At 35.2% G+C, this 12,500-nt stretch overlaps 1 protein-coding gene across 2 annotated transcripts in view; it reads left to right on the forward strand.

Moving 5' to 3' along the window:
- Positions 1–12,500, forward strand: part of LOC135206128 (E3 ubiquitin-protein ligase RNF216-like) — a 39,166-nt gene that overhangs the window by 6,310 nt on the left and 20,356 nt on the right. For both annotated transcript variants that reach the window (XM_064237378.1, XM_064237377.1), the window contains 5 exons: positions 6,797–6,977; positions 7,119–7,240; positions 8,001–8,273; positions 8,996–9,106; positions 12,160–12,309. In XM_064237378.1, the coding sequence (XP_064093448.1) occupies positions 6,797–6,977; positions 7,119–7,240; positions 8,001–8,273; positions 8,996–9,106; positions 12,160–12,309 (837 nt within the window). The remainder of the gene's footprint in view (positions 1–6,796; positions 6,978–7,118; positions 7,241–8,000; positions 8,274–8,995; positions 9,107–12,159; positions 12,310–12,500) is intronic.

Here is a 12,500-nt window from a genome sequence, read left to right on the forward strand (position 1 = left end):
GAACCACGAGCTCTTATAAAAATGATGATATTGTAACTAAGCCACCGGAGGATCAATCTTGGGAAGCTTATATAGAAAAATCGCGGCAAAAAGTGCTTCCTTTCACCTCCTCGAGTAATCCAAATTGCAAATGAGCTCGACCATCTCGAGTCTACGTGCTCGAAATTCTTTCCGAAGTTGAAAAAAAAAAATGTAAACAATGATGCAACTCTGCAACTTCGAATTTCCTTTATTCTCTCTCTCTCTCTCTCTCCTATTGGAGGAAACAAAAACTGCCCATATGAAGTTTTATCTTGTAATAAGTCCTCAGCATTATTAAATAAAATTAAGCAGTTAAATAAGGAAAATAAAAATAAGTTAAATAAAAAAAATAAAAAGCAGTTGAATTTGAAAAAAAGTAGTTAAAAAAGAAAAATGAAAACAGTTAAATACGAAAAATGAAAACAGTTAAATACGAAAAATGAAAAAGCTGTTAAATCAGCAAAACATAGTAGTAGTTAGTTAAATGAGGAAAATAATAAAGCAGTTAAATAAGACAAAAGCAGTTAAATTAGAAAAAAAAGAGTTCAATAGGAAAAATATAAAAGTTAAATAAGAAAAATAAAAAAGCAGTTAAATACGAAAAATAAAGAAAGATAAATTAGAAAAATGATAAACAGTTAATGAAAATAAGAAAAAAGGTAAATACGAAAAATAAGAAAGTTAAAAATAAAAAAAATATGAAAGTTAAATTAAGGAAAATAAAAAAGCATTTAAATTCGAAAAATAAAGATAAATCAGAAAAAAACAGTTAGATGAAAAAAGTTAAATAAGAGAAATTCCTTCCCACCTCGTTCTATCTAGATACTGCAAGAATCAACCCGAATTTAGACCGTGGACGTCTGCGTGTGTGTGTGTTTGTGTGTGTGTAAGAGAGAGAGAGAGAGAGAGAGAGAGAGAGAGAGAGAGAGAGAGAGAGAGAATGCAAATGGCGTCCCTCGTTTTTTACAACTTTTTATTCATAAATGTAGTTTTCATTTTGTCTGTTCCCGGGGAAGTGGAATTTCCCAGGGACAGACCACCGCGCTGTTATCCTACACCTCCAAGCACTCGGCGCTTCCAAAAGTCATTTAACTTTTAGTAGTAAACAAACCAACATTTCTTGTGCTTTGGCTCCGTCTCCTCTCTCTCTCTCTCTCTCTCTCTGTTATTTCTCTCTCCCTCTCTGTCTCTTCTTTGTCTATCTTCCCACCTCTCCTAATTTCTCTTCCCCTCCCTTCCCTTTCCTCTCTTTTTTCCTTTATCCTCCTTTGCTGCTTCCTTCCCTCCCTGGTCTTTTTTTTTCTTATTGTCTCTCTCTTCCTCTATTTTTCTCAAGTTCTCTCTCCTCTCCCTGTCCTCTTTCTTCTTTTATCACTCTTCTATTTCTCTTTCATTCTGCCTCACTCTCTCTCTCTCTCAGTCTCGCTCTTCATTTCTTCTCTCCCTCTCTGTCTCTTTCTTTCTTTCTCACTCTCTATTTCTCTCTCCCTCTCTCTATCCTTATCTCCCATTCTGCTCTCCTCTCCCTTTCTCTCTCTCTCTCTCTCTCTCCTCTCCGTTTCTCTCTTCTCTCTCTTCTTTCTTTCTTTTTCTCACTCTCTATTTCTCTCTCCCTCTCTCTGCCTTATCTCCCATTCTGGCTCCTCCTCTCCCTTTCCTCTCCTTCTTCCTCTCCCATTCCATTTTCTTTCTTGTTTTCTCTCTCTCTATCCTTATCTCTCATTCTGTTTTCCTCTCTCTCTCTCTCTCTCTCTCTCTCTCTCTCTCTCTCTCTCATGGTTTCTCTCTTTCTATCCTTATTTCTCATTCTGTTTTCCTGTCCTTTTCTCTTTCCATCTTTCTCACTCATTCTATTTTTTCTTTCTCTCTCTCTATCATTATCTCTCATTCTGTTTTCCCCTCTCTCTCTCTCATTCTGTTTTCCTCCCCCTTTCTCTTTCATTCTATTTTTCCTCTCTCTCTCTCTCTCTCTCTCTCTCTTCTCTCTCTCTCTCTCTCTCTCTCATTGTTTCTTTCTCTCTCTCTATCCTTATCTCTCATTCTGTTTTCCTCTCTCTCTCTTATTCCATCTTTCTCTCTCATTCTATTTTCCTCTCTCTCTCATTGTTTCTTTCTCTCCCTCTATCCTTACCTCTTACCTCTCTCTCTCATTCTGTTCTCTCCCTTTCTCTTTCCATCTTTCTCTCTCATTCTATATTTTCTCTCTCTCTCTCATAGCCACTGTTCCCCTGACGGTAAAACTGCCCCAGGATCATAGGGTCCTGCAAAATTATATGAAAGAGCGGACGCATTGCAACAACCAAAGAATCTCATTCGGTTTTTTATTTTCTCTAGGTAATTGGGAATGTTTACCGCCTACAAAGGTATTTAAAAGCTTCGTTAGCATTTTTTTTTAATAAGCCAGCGATATTTTGCCTTAAAACGAGCATTCCACCTGCTCCAGGTTTTTCTTTCTTCGCGGAGAGCGAGAGCAAATGCCATCGACAGAGCAGATTACGAGCAAAAAAAAAAAAATTAGCTGAAAAACAAAAAACAGATTAGTTACTGGGACAAAACGTGACTGTTTTCTGATTGGAATTTATGGCGCGGTTATTAGAGATCGCCACGATTTTCGTATGGAAATTCGGATAAGGAAAACTGCCGACATTTACGACATGAAATACGCACTAACGACTGCGCTTGCGCCCGCGCAGTGCTACTTGAGAACGCGTCACACGCAGCTGCTTAACTAAACCATGGTAATCCAGAATGACTTGGAGTATCATTACTGTTTACTTTTTAACTTTCCAGAATGACGAAACAACGACGGCTGCTGATTCTCTCTCTCTCTCTCTCTGTCTCTCTCTCTCTCATCTCTCTCTCTCTCTCTCTCTCTCTCTCTCTCTCTCTATATATATTATATATATTTACTAATTATTTATTATATATTATTATTCTATGTAATGTATTATATTCAGTATTATTTATATATATTATATATACATATATATATATATATATATACATGTATATATATATATATATATATATATATATATATATATTATATATATATAGCAGCCAGAGTGGGAAAGGATACTGTACTGGCAACCACATCCCATGAGGAGAGAGAGAGAGAGAGAGAGAGAGAGAGAGGAGAAGAGAGAAGAGAGAGAGAGAGAACAGCTTTATCAACTTACGATAAAGGTGTGATCGGTTCTGGGAAACTTGATAGATAATAAAAAATGATGCGTAATGCTACGTATGTATCACCATTGTTGTTTACGTTAATAATCTTCATTGTTTAAAAATTTAATTTATAGATTAATGATAATAATAAAAATAACTTTATTCCACAATATTACAGTGGGTATTCTTACAATGTGCATTGGATTAAAATATACATAAAATGTATTATACTCCTCTTCTCTTGTGTGTGTTTGACTTCAAATAAATTGTTCATTCTAGCCAAATATGATTATACGTTTGGGGTTCTGAAACCATTTTACGTTTGCACCTTTAAGCTTCGGAATTCTACAGTGGTTTCTGTTTTCCCGGGGTATTTCCAACCGTTGGAAGGCACATATATCACATTATTCTAGATAAATATCAACTCTCTCTACATCCATGTCTTTTTCTTACACTAATCAGACATCAGCTACATGAAAACCTTAGGTTGCTAAACCGTCGGCCTCTGCTGTATAATTGCTTTATAAGTGTTTCATCTCTTCTCCCTTAAAAGTGTTATATATTCTTTGTAAGTGCTGTCTCTGAAAAAGGGTGTTATAATCCTTTGTAAGTATTCCATCTCTTGTCTCTGGAATTTTTTTTTTATAATTCTTTGTAAGTGTTCCATATCTTGTCTCTAAAAAAGTGTTATAATCTTTGTAAGTGTTATATTTCGTCTCTAAAAAATTTATAATTCTTTGTAAGTGTTCCATTTCTTATCTCTAAAAAAGTATTAAATTCTTTGTAAGCGTTCTACCTCTTGTCTCTGAAAAAAATTGTTGTAATTCTTTGTAAGTGTTCCATCTCTTGTCTCTAAAAATGTGTTATGATCTTTGTAAGTGTTCCATCTCTTGGCTCTAAAAAAAGGTTTTATAAAAAAGTGTTATAATCTTTGTAAGTGTTCCATCTCTTGGCTCTAAAAAATGTGTTATGATCCTTGTAAGTGTTCTATCTCTTGTCTCTAAAAAACAGTGTTATATTTCTTTGTAAGTGTTCGGAAATCTTTCCTTGGTCTCTCACCAATTTAAAAAATAATTCTTTGAAGTGTTCCATCTCTTGTCTCCAAAAAAAGTGTTATAAAAAAGTGTTATTCTTTAAAAATGGTTTTAATCTTTGTAATTGTTCCATATCTTGTCTAAAAAATAGAAGTTTTATAATTCTTTAAGTGTTCCAATCCTTTTCTTGTCTCTTTCTCAAAAATTGTAATTCTTGGTTTATGTTCAATCTCTTTTCTCTAAAATTGTGTTATAATCTTTGTAAGTGTTCCATCTCTTGTCTCTAATAAAGTTTTATAAAAAAGTGTTATAATCTGTGTAAGTGCTCCATCTCTTGTCTCTAAAAACAAGGTGTTATAATTCTTTGTAAGTGTTCCATCTCTTGTCTCTAAAAAAAGTGTTATAATTCTTTGTAAGTGTTCCATCTCTTGTCTCTCGGAAGTGTTCAAGGCCAACGCTCTCCTACAGAACTTGTTAAAACCTTGGCAAGACGCAACACCGTTACTACACCGATCATTTGGCAAGCAGTGACTGATGTTGGCGTTACAAAGTATAAGATAAAGTCCAATATTCGGAGGAAACCATCCCGGTATTTTCAAGTATGCCAGATCCCGGACCGAACTAGTATGATACAAGCTGTCATTCGACTTGATTGACGGACAGTCATTTCCGTCGTTTTATTTTGACGAGTTTTGGTGATGAAAAGGTTGGATGTTTGGCGATGATGAGGTATTTTCACACTTTCAACTTATTACCGGATTTTGAATTACTGAATTATTTAAACTTAAAATATCTATTTTGTGAATACACGCACACGAAGATCAGCACACGTACACACGTACATAAACAGATATACGTAATTCAAATAAACACACCGAAGCAATTAATTATGGGATGAGGCTGCTAGCCCCAATCCCAGACAAATGGATATCACCAGCACTTTTTGCTTATCCGGGGAGTAAGTCTACAAACTGCTTTATTGTAGTTAGTCTTCTTAAAGGGTTAGGACAAGTCTATGGAAGAGCCTAAAAAGGTCTGAAAAAAGATGTTGCGCATAGAGTTTAACAAACAGGAATTTTAGGATACGCTATTTATGTTTTACTTATTCGAATGAAAGTGTAAAAAATAAATAATGTCTATGTTAAGCAGCACAGAACAATTATTTCTAATAAAATATAGGCGTTACTTACTTTAATTTTCGTTTGGGTGTGAAAACAAAGGCTCTTTATTTGACTGTAATATTTTAGCTGTTTTTTTTTAATTTACGTTAAAATTAAAATTAGGAAATACCCAATATTTTTACAACTTATTTCCTATAAAAACCGACACCTTTTGATCTTATTACAATATATACTGGATAGTATTTGATTGGTTTTACTTTGAAATGAGATATTAGTACCTAATTTCAAAATGTCAGTTGTACGCCAATTCATGAATGTCAAAGGTCAAATCAGAAAAAAAACTACCACCACTCCTTTTTTTTTTTTTTTTTTTTTTTTTTTTTTTTTTTTTTAAATCTTTGTTTTTCTTTGGTCGTCTCTTGATAGGTTAGAGAAGTCAATACCGTTTACCCTCAATCTACTTCAACTTCGGATGAAGTTCGATGAATTCTCAAGTTAAAACTTGAGTCATCCCGGACCCGAAAGTTTTGAATGATAGTAATCGGGTTGTATAAAGTTTTCCAAGTTTGGCAGCAGGGCATCCCTGTATGAGGGGGGGCTGAAAAATAAACAAGTATAAGAAGGATTAAAAAAAAGTAAAAGAAGGACTGATAAAGTATAAGGAGGACTGGGAAAACCAGTAGAAGAAGGACTCAAAAAGCAAGCATAAGAGAAGGATTAAAGAAGTATGGGAAGGATTAAGGGAAAACAATTATAGGAAGGGTTGACAAAATAATAATGGAAGGATTAAAAAATAAACAAGTATAAGGATTTAAAAAACAAGAAAAAGAAGGATTGAAAAAGTATAAGGAGGATTGGAGAAACCAGTACAGGAAAGATTGAAAACAAAAACAAGTATAAAAGAAGGGTTGAAAAAGAATAGGAAGGATTAAGAAAAACAATTATAGGAAGGATTGAAAAAAATATTGAAACGATTGAAAAATAAACAAGTAGAATGATTACAAAAACACGAGTATAAACAAGTACAAGGGGGGAATGAAAAATAAAAGAAGTGTAAGGAGGATAAAAAAACAGGTATAGGATAGAAAAAAAAGCTAGACTTAATCTAGTGACAAAATGAAATTGCAGTTTTGTACTATATTAATCTACTATACGATATTTTCCAGTTTATGCACATTTTGAGAGTTAAAAAGTGTAGTGAGACTGAGATGCTTAATTAATTAATTTACTGAGAGATATTGTCAATTTGCATGAAAGCAACCGAGTCTTCTGAGTTCAGGAATGTTTCCAAATACGAGCAGAATTTAAAGGAAAAGTATTGAGACTAAAAATTCACCCCTTCAAAAGAAAAAATATCATAAAAGTCTTGAAAACTGACGAAGGTTTTCGAATATATTGTGGAAAAAAAAACCCCTGTGATATAGCTACACATTTCTATCACTCTTTCCACAGATGTTGGGAAATCAGGGGTAACCCAGATAGATTCCTGTCCGTCGTCCGTCAGATGCTCAGAGACAAAGACTACCCCAAGATGGAGTCTTACTTCCAGAGACAGAGAGACAAGGAAATCCAGAGGTTCTTCGAGGGCCTCAGCGTCGAGGAATGTGAGGCTCTCGTCGGAGACGTGGACGAGGTGAGTCTATACGCCTTTATTGCTCCGATAATCCTTTTAGTTGTTAATTATAATGAGTGAACATTCCCGTGGAACTAACCAAAGGGCTCTGGAGAGAGGAAGAACGTCTCTCATATTTCGCGTAATCCATTTTCCATTCAGGAAGACGTTGAAGCTGGGGAACTTGAGTGCGTCATATGCTGCAATGATGTTGCTGCAAGTGACATGGTCTCTTGCAGTGCTGCAAGGCATCGGCACAGATTTTGCAGCGGTTGCGTCAAGAGGTAAGAGATGTCTTGGCGTGATTCTTTACGCAAGAAAACGCGTTTTTAATTAATATTTTAGTAATTTCATGACCAAATTACGAAAACAAAATCGTTATATATATATATATGTATATATATATATATATATATAATATATATATATATGCATATATATATATATATATATATATATATATATATATATGTATATATATATATATGATATATATATGAGTATAATATATATATATATATATATATATATATATATATATATATATATATATATGTGTGTGTGTGTGTGTGTGTGCGTATTATTATCAAATAAGTAATTTTCCCCTAAAAATTTGGTTTCAGGGATAATCAGGGAAAAACTAACCGCCAAACTAATCCTACCAGGTACACAAACACATACACATGCATATATGATATAAATAATAAATATATAAATAAATAAATATAAAAATAATGTAGTATGAAAGTACTTGTTCCAATTCCCGTTTTTCACTCGCCTTCTTACGTGGATTTAATGATATATATATATATATATATATATATATATATATATATATACATATATATATATATATATATATATATATATATATATATATATATATATACATATATATATATATATATATATATATATATATATGATATGTGTATGTATGTATGCATATATGCATGTATGTATATTATATCTAATTCTTCACTATCATCCGTTAATCACTAATCCCTCTCAGTTGCCCTCTTTCGTCTCCCTATTCACGCACAGGTTCGTGGAAGAGGAGATGGGCCAAGGGCGCTTCACCTTCCGGTGCCCCGAAATTGAATGCCCAGGGTCCATCCAAGAGCGGGACCTAAGGACCCTGCTGGCTCCAGCCGTCATGGACCGGGTGATGCAGAGGCAGCAACTGGACGAGGTAGTCAGAGCGGGTCTGGAAGACCTGGAGTCCTGTCCGTTCTGTGATTTCAAGGTCATTATGCCCAACAAGCACGACAAGGTGTTCCTCTGTCAGAATCCCGCTTGTATGAAGGACTCCTGCAGGTCAGAGGGAGTGGCATCACTTTGCTTTTAGAAGCTCACTTTTCTTTTTGGTCTATAAGTAATGAGTTTTTTTCTTTAGCTAAATGGCGTACTCCAAGGTCTTTGTATTCTCTGAAAGCTTGAATGACAAGTCAGCTTGTTCCATATGAATAGAGTTCATCATCTGAAAAATAGCAATTCTGTGTGACTGTAGGGTTTGCACAAACACTGACATATGTTATAATGGCGTATATCCCTGTGCTGTAGAACGGATGTAGACATAAGAAACCCGTAGACATAAGAAGTCCTTTTTTATTTGAATTAACTGAAGAATTTGAGAACGCGTTACATACTCGTACTTAACCCTCATGGCAATTTAGGTAACCAACTAAGTAAAAAAAAAAGTTCTTTGGTCAATAGAGCAAATTCAGAAAATAACATTCTGTCATGCGCTGTCAAGTCTCTGTATAAGAGAACCATTAAACTTATCAATACCCAGTAAACTAAAAAATACTCCTTTGGCCAAAATGTGAAAAATCACAAAACTCTCTGTGATGCATTGTCAAGTCTGTATATGAGAACCATTACAACTTATCAGTACCCAGTAAACTGAAACATATTCCTTTGGTCAAAAACTGAAAAATCACATTTTGTGATGCTTTGTCACGTCTCTGTATAATGAGAACCATTACAAATTGTCTGGACCCACACTGACCATCCGAAATCTCACTCCGGTCCGCCAGGTTGTGCAAGGAGATAAACCACATTCCTCGGTCGTGTAGAGAAGTTCTCGCAGAAAAGCAGAAAGACGTTCGAACCACACTGGAGAACCGGATGGCCGAAGCAATGATCAGGTAAGGCAGTGGTTTCCAACCTGTGGGGCGCGCACCCCCCCTGGGGATGCTCGAAGGGCTGCCAGGGGGCCCAGCAAATGCTTGATGAAGGGGATAATTATATCTGAAAACTATGAATTATGATGGAATTCAGAATTTTAAAATACTGAGAAAATATTTCAGATATAAATATGAAATTTAGTTGTCTAAATATAAAAACTATTTCAAATTCTATATTAAGGGATTCATTATTAAACAATTATAATAGATAACGGAAGTAACGTTCTGCAAATATGAAAATTGTACTGATTACAATACAGTGACTGGTGCAATATTATATATATTATATATATATATATATATATATATATATATATATATACATAAAATTGTGAATTATTGACATGTGCCGACTATGCCAGTAAAATAGTGTTTAAGGAAGGGGGCGGGGGGGCGCAGAGAATGTGTCATTCAATGAAGGGGGGCGAGAATCAGAAAAGGTTGGAAATCAATGAGGTAAGGGATAAAGGTGAATGCTGTGTATTAGTTTTCACATATGTAGAGCGTATAGTTTTATTTATTGCAAGGAGTATGTCAGAGTTTGGTCTGTAGACAATGACTGGATTCTGCTGTGAAGAAATCTGCATTTATCATTTCATATTTAGCTATCTTTCTATATATATATATATATATATATATATATATATATATATATATATATATATATTATATATATATATATATATATATATATATATATATGCATGTTTGTATATATGTATTTATATCTTCTTAGCTATACTAGAACCGATTATTGTCAGGAATGCAGATGCCAATTCTTGGATAAACTATGGATGAATATGGCAACGTGACATTATAGAAAAAAAAAAAAAAAAGACTTCCTTAGACCTGTGGATTGCTTTTTATGTAGATTACAGTCTACGGTGTGCGTGTGTGTGTTTTTGTGTGCATTTAGATAAATAAAAAAAATAACGAAAGAGACAGAACAGAACTACCATCGAAGAATTACGCTACGCTCCTCATCTAGGCCAGCAGTTCTTAACCTTTTGATGACTCTAGACCCCGAATGATTTGCCCAGTATGGTTCCCTACCCCGTTTGCTTGAGTCCACTCAAGTCCTATTTATTGACAATATAACTTAATATACTGAATTTAATAACTACTTTAGGTATGAATAGCTAGGCATAGAACATACAAGAAAACAAAAGCATTTATAGTTTTATATAGTTATCTATTTACAAAACGTACCTAAGTATACACTGACACATTAAAATCAAATTTATACAAATGTCCAGAGATCAAGTCCCATACCCCCAAAGGGGTTTGGATACCCCACAGTTAAGAACCACTGATCTAGCACGTCAATTTACCAAATAAGCATTAAAGCAGAATTTTAAGAGAATGATAATGAACTCGGCGCAACTGCAGTATGAAAATTGGTGCTACGTCAGCGTGATATATCCTGTTCCTGTTGCAAAACCTTCCTTCTGGCTTCACCCCAGTTGGTTCAGCCAGCGATTTTGGGAAGAAAGAGCAAAAGTAACTATTTTGTGAGGTCGTTCTTTTGCAACAGAGGGGAGTCGTCCTAGATTTATATATGAGTGCGATTTTACATTCAGGCAGAAATGTTTAAGTAGTACTTATTGGACATTGGGCGAGGGGTTGGGGGTTGAGCCAGATGAACAATGCAATGGGCAGGTGTGAAACAGGACGGGGAATTAGGTAAATAAATGAATTAAATTCAAGCGTAGCTCTTGACATTGGAAGTGGATTTTTCTCCTTGGGGATCGTTAGGCACTGAAAGTGTGGGTTGTATTTTAACCGTTGACCTTCGTGGTAGCAGCGGCAGAATAAATTTCCACAGAGAGAGAGAGAGAGAGAGAGAGAGAGAGAGAGAGAGAGAGAGAGAGAGAGAGAAACTAATTTTTCTTTGCCATTTCGAACGAATACCTATCGGGTTAATCTCAGTTTCTGACATCTATTCCGTTTTGAATGAAGAACCTGTAGCACAACAAAAGCCTCAAACCAAAGCCTCCAGCGGCACCGCCCCCCCCCCCCCCCCCCCAACCACCCACCCGCCCACATCTCCATACCCCCCTTCTCCATCCTAACAATCCCTTCCCCCCCACCCTAACACCCCCCGGAAAAAGATCAAGCCTACGTCCAGCTAAAAAAAAAAAAAGAAAGAAATTGTGAATAAGATGGAACGAAAGATATGAGCGAAGAGGAGCTGAAATGCTCCATTTCTCGCAGACCTCACTTCCGGAGTAATTTAGGGGGAAGCCCTAAGTTTCAAAGGACGGAAGACCAGCAATCATCATCCCTTGACGCTGACGGATCCTTGAGGATTTTGATGTATAATCCTAACCGTCTTCGAAGACGCGCGTGTGTATAATATATATATATCTAATATATATATATATATTACCATATATATATAGATATATATATATATATATATATCTAATGTATATATATATATATATATATATATATAAACGTATATATAATATATATATATACGTATATAATATATATATATATATATATATATATATATATATATATATACAGCATGCATCCTATTTTATAACGATACTATCATGCAACGAACGTATGCTGTATATTGATACCCATATAAATTTATACATATACTTTCGTACACACATACTTCCTTATATACATGCATACGTGCATATGCACATCTAATTACAGGAGCCCATAAAAACGTCAAAATATAGAAAGTAAGTATTATATTTCAGATAGGTAATGAATGAGAAGAGTTTCAGAAAAGGCAGTACTTATACCCAGAGATACATCCCTAGGTAGCCGTTTTACTAGGTCACCCCCCACTGATAATTTCTCTTTAATCTTCTCAAGCCTTGGTTGAAGGACGATTTTATTTATGATATCTGAATCCCAGGCGCCCTTTGAGATGTTCTTGCATACATACATACATAAATACAGAGAGAGAGAGAGAGACTCGTGCTATCTCAATAGCTATAAACCCTTCTCTGCCCAGACACCAAAGTAATTCGGTTCTGAACCAACAGAGAATGTGTGAAATGCAAGAAGCGGTTCATTCTGGAGGCCGGCTGCAACAAGATGACCTGTGCCTGCGGAGCGATCATGTGCTACCTCTGCAAGAGGCCTATCGAGGGTTACGACCATTTCACCCAATATCCGGACAGGGAGCCTAATAAGTAAGTATATATCCATTTTTCTAACAATGGTATACTGTAATAGGGTCTCTTTCTCGATGACCACGGTCTCTGCGACGCCAGGTGACGTAAATAAGTCGTTTAATCAGTTAGGAAACTGGTCTTTGGATTAGCTAGCAAGCTCCCAAGGAATTGAATATTCCTAGGTAGCAAAATATAGAGTAAAGAGAAAA

Source organism: Macrobrachium nipponense, chromosome 29 (assembly GCF_015104395.2).
Source record: "Macrobrachium nipponense isolate FS-2020 chromosome 29, ASM1510439v2, whole genome shotgun sequence".
NCBI lineage: Eukaryota > Metazoa > Arthropoda > Malacostraca > Decapoda > Palaemonidae > Macrobrachium > Macrobrachium nipponense.